At 39.9% G+C, this 2324-nt stretch overlaps 1 protein-coding gene across 1 annotated transcript in view; it reads right to left on the reverse strand.

Moving 5' to 3' along the window:
• The window catches only part of LOC102309500, a 5625-nt gene extending 3301 nt beyond the window's left edge, over positions 1-2324 (reverse strand). The window contains exons 1-3 of the mRNA XM_005947658.2: positions 2256-2324; positions 683-825; positions 292-359 (exon numbers count right to left, since the gene is read on the reverse strand). Coding sequence (XP_005947720.1) covers positions 292-359; positions 683-735 — 121 coding nt within the window. The 5' untranslated portion in view covers positions 736-825; positions 2256-2324. The remainder of the gene's footprint in view (positions 1-291; positions 360-682; positions 826-2255) is intronic.

A 2324-nucleotide genomic window follows, 5' to 3' on the forward strand; every position in this document is an offset into this window, starting at 1 on the left:
CCCTTGGACCACTAACTCCCTGGCACATTTGCTCACTCATTGTAAATAAACGCACTGAACTGCCGTACCGAGTCTGCGACTGAGTCGCCTGTCTCTTTCTACGTGACATTCAGAAGCAGTTTGTTAACCAGAACCTGTGATATATATTATATATAAAACTAGGGCTGCATGTAACATGTAAATCATGTAATAATACGTTCCACTAGAACACCCAAACACCCAGACAAACTTTGACTTTACGGTTGTTTTTTAAAATAGTACACTACATTAGATTTTTCACTTCCAACCCACCTTTGGTGCGAACAGCCTCGCAGCTGTAACGTGCCAGCTTTCTCATCTTTCTCATTTGCCTTTCCGGCCTGAAAAAAGACAAAGATTTGAGATTATTTTCAACTTGATTTGAGGAAATGCAGTCTATGAAAACAGATCAAAAAGTAAGAAAAAACTTTGTAATTTTATAACAAAGTGTAAAAAATGACTGCAATTCAGGTTATGCAATACTTCTGTTAAACACCTTAAATTAAAGCTAAATGTCTGAACTTCAACCACATCTTGATTGCTTTAATTCACTGTGGTGGTATACAGAGGAAATACTACAAAACTCTCCCAATACCTATGATCCTAACTGCATACTATTTAGAAACAGTTATAGTTAATATCCAAACTGTTATAAGATTCTTGCCTTTTGTGGATCCCAAGGGTACATGCTGAATTGACTTTGAGGTCAAGCAACATCAGTGGTGTTGGTATAGATGGTATACACTGAGATACACGGTTGATTGACTGTGCATTCAGTGGATGCTGATAAGATGTGATGACTTCAACCTGAGAAAAAACAATATTATGTGTTACAATATTACAACCTTACAGCACTTTGAATGACGCTGAAAGCTGCTAGCCCCATATTATGACAGACACACCTCGTTGTTTTGCATCATTCACTGTTGTCTGCATGTCCAAGCAGGTTACCGCCCTGCAGTTTTATAGAAGTTTCCTGACTCAACTTTCTGTTCCTCTTAAGGTCTTACACAAAAGAAACTGAATGCCGTGAGATGACTTGTTGGGAATATAAATGACGCAGTCATGTTGTGCCATTCATATTCAAAATGTAATATAGTTTTACCCAAATACTGAGTAGTCCATGCATCTACATGAGAGAGGGTGTCAGGAGCATCCTGAGCTTATTGCATGCTGCTCTTTGTATCATATTTGTATTGAGATTTTTGGTTTTTCCTTTATAAGGATTTATTCCCTGAGGTTTCTCTTGTGTGTTTGTCTCCTCCTCGTGTGTTTGCATTTGTCTCTCGCCCCTCCGTGTGTCTTGTGTCTCCATGTTTTCATCTCTTTTTGCCCGCTCTGTGTCTTAGTCGTGTCACCGTGTTTAGTCTCACCTGTCTTGCCCTGCTCCTCTCCTCGTGTTTCATCTTTTCCCTCCCTGTTCATGCCGGCTGCTGTGTCAAGCCTGTGTGTTTCCTGTTTTATTTTGACAGTCTTGCGTCCCATGTTCAATGTGTTCTACTTTGCGTCGCTCTGTCTCGTCACCTTTAATTTGTCCCAGCTGTTCCCCCCGTGTGTTTCCACTTCCCCGATCACCCTCTTGTGTGTATTTATTGTGTCAGTTTTGCCTTCGTCTTCGTCGGTGTGTTGTGTTCCTCCCGGGAGTTGTCTGTGTTTCTTCCAGTGAATCCCTCCTCGTGTTTCCGTGTTGCCTCCAAGATTATTCTAGTGTTTTGTGTTTACTTATTTAGTTCTCCCAGTTTAGGTGTTTCTCAGTTTGGTTTTTTGTTATTTTGGATTTTTCCTGTCTGAGTTCACATTTTGAAAATCTGCCTAAATAAACAGCACGCCCTTAGTTAACCACTACCTTGTCTCCTGCGGTCTATGTTTGGGTCCTCGTACAAACCTCACACGATCTGCACTCACCAAGAGATCGTGACAGAGGGAGAGAGCTCTGTATTCATATAGACATATAGAGAGATTTATAGATGTATGAAAAACTAACACATTTACATTACTAGTTTGGCTTCTTTTTGTCTAATAGCTTTAACCCTGAGTGTTTTGTGCTGATGCAGCCATGGTTTTTTTTTTTTTTTTCATCTGACTGTCTGAGCTGCCCCACAAACTCTTATTTGTATCTTTAACCCTTGTGACATTTCTCTAGTAATTATAATCACAAGAAGGAATAAGTCAGATTTTTCCTTCTTGTGACTGGATTATAATTCAAAGAAAAGCTTCAAATAAACAAAGAAACTTACCTTCGAGGTAGCAGAGCTGATGCGCTGATCAAAAAGGGCAGTTTTGGGAGGTCTGACAGAATTTATGAG

The sequence above is a fragment of the Haplochromis burtoni genome, unplaced genomic scaffold, assembly GCF_018398535.1.
Source record: "Haplochromis burtoni strain Fernald_Lab_line unplaced genomic scaffold, NCSU_Asbu1 Contig_545, whole genome shotgun sequence".
NCBI classification, from domain to species: Eukaryota; Metazoa; Chordata; class Actinopteri; order Cichliformes; family Cichlidae; genus Haplochromis; species Haplochromis burtoni.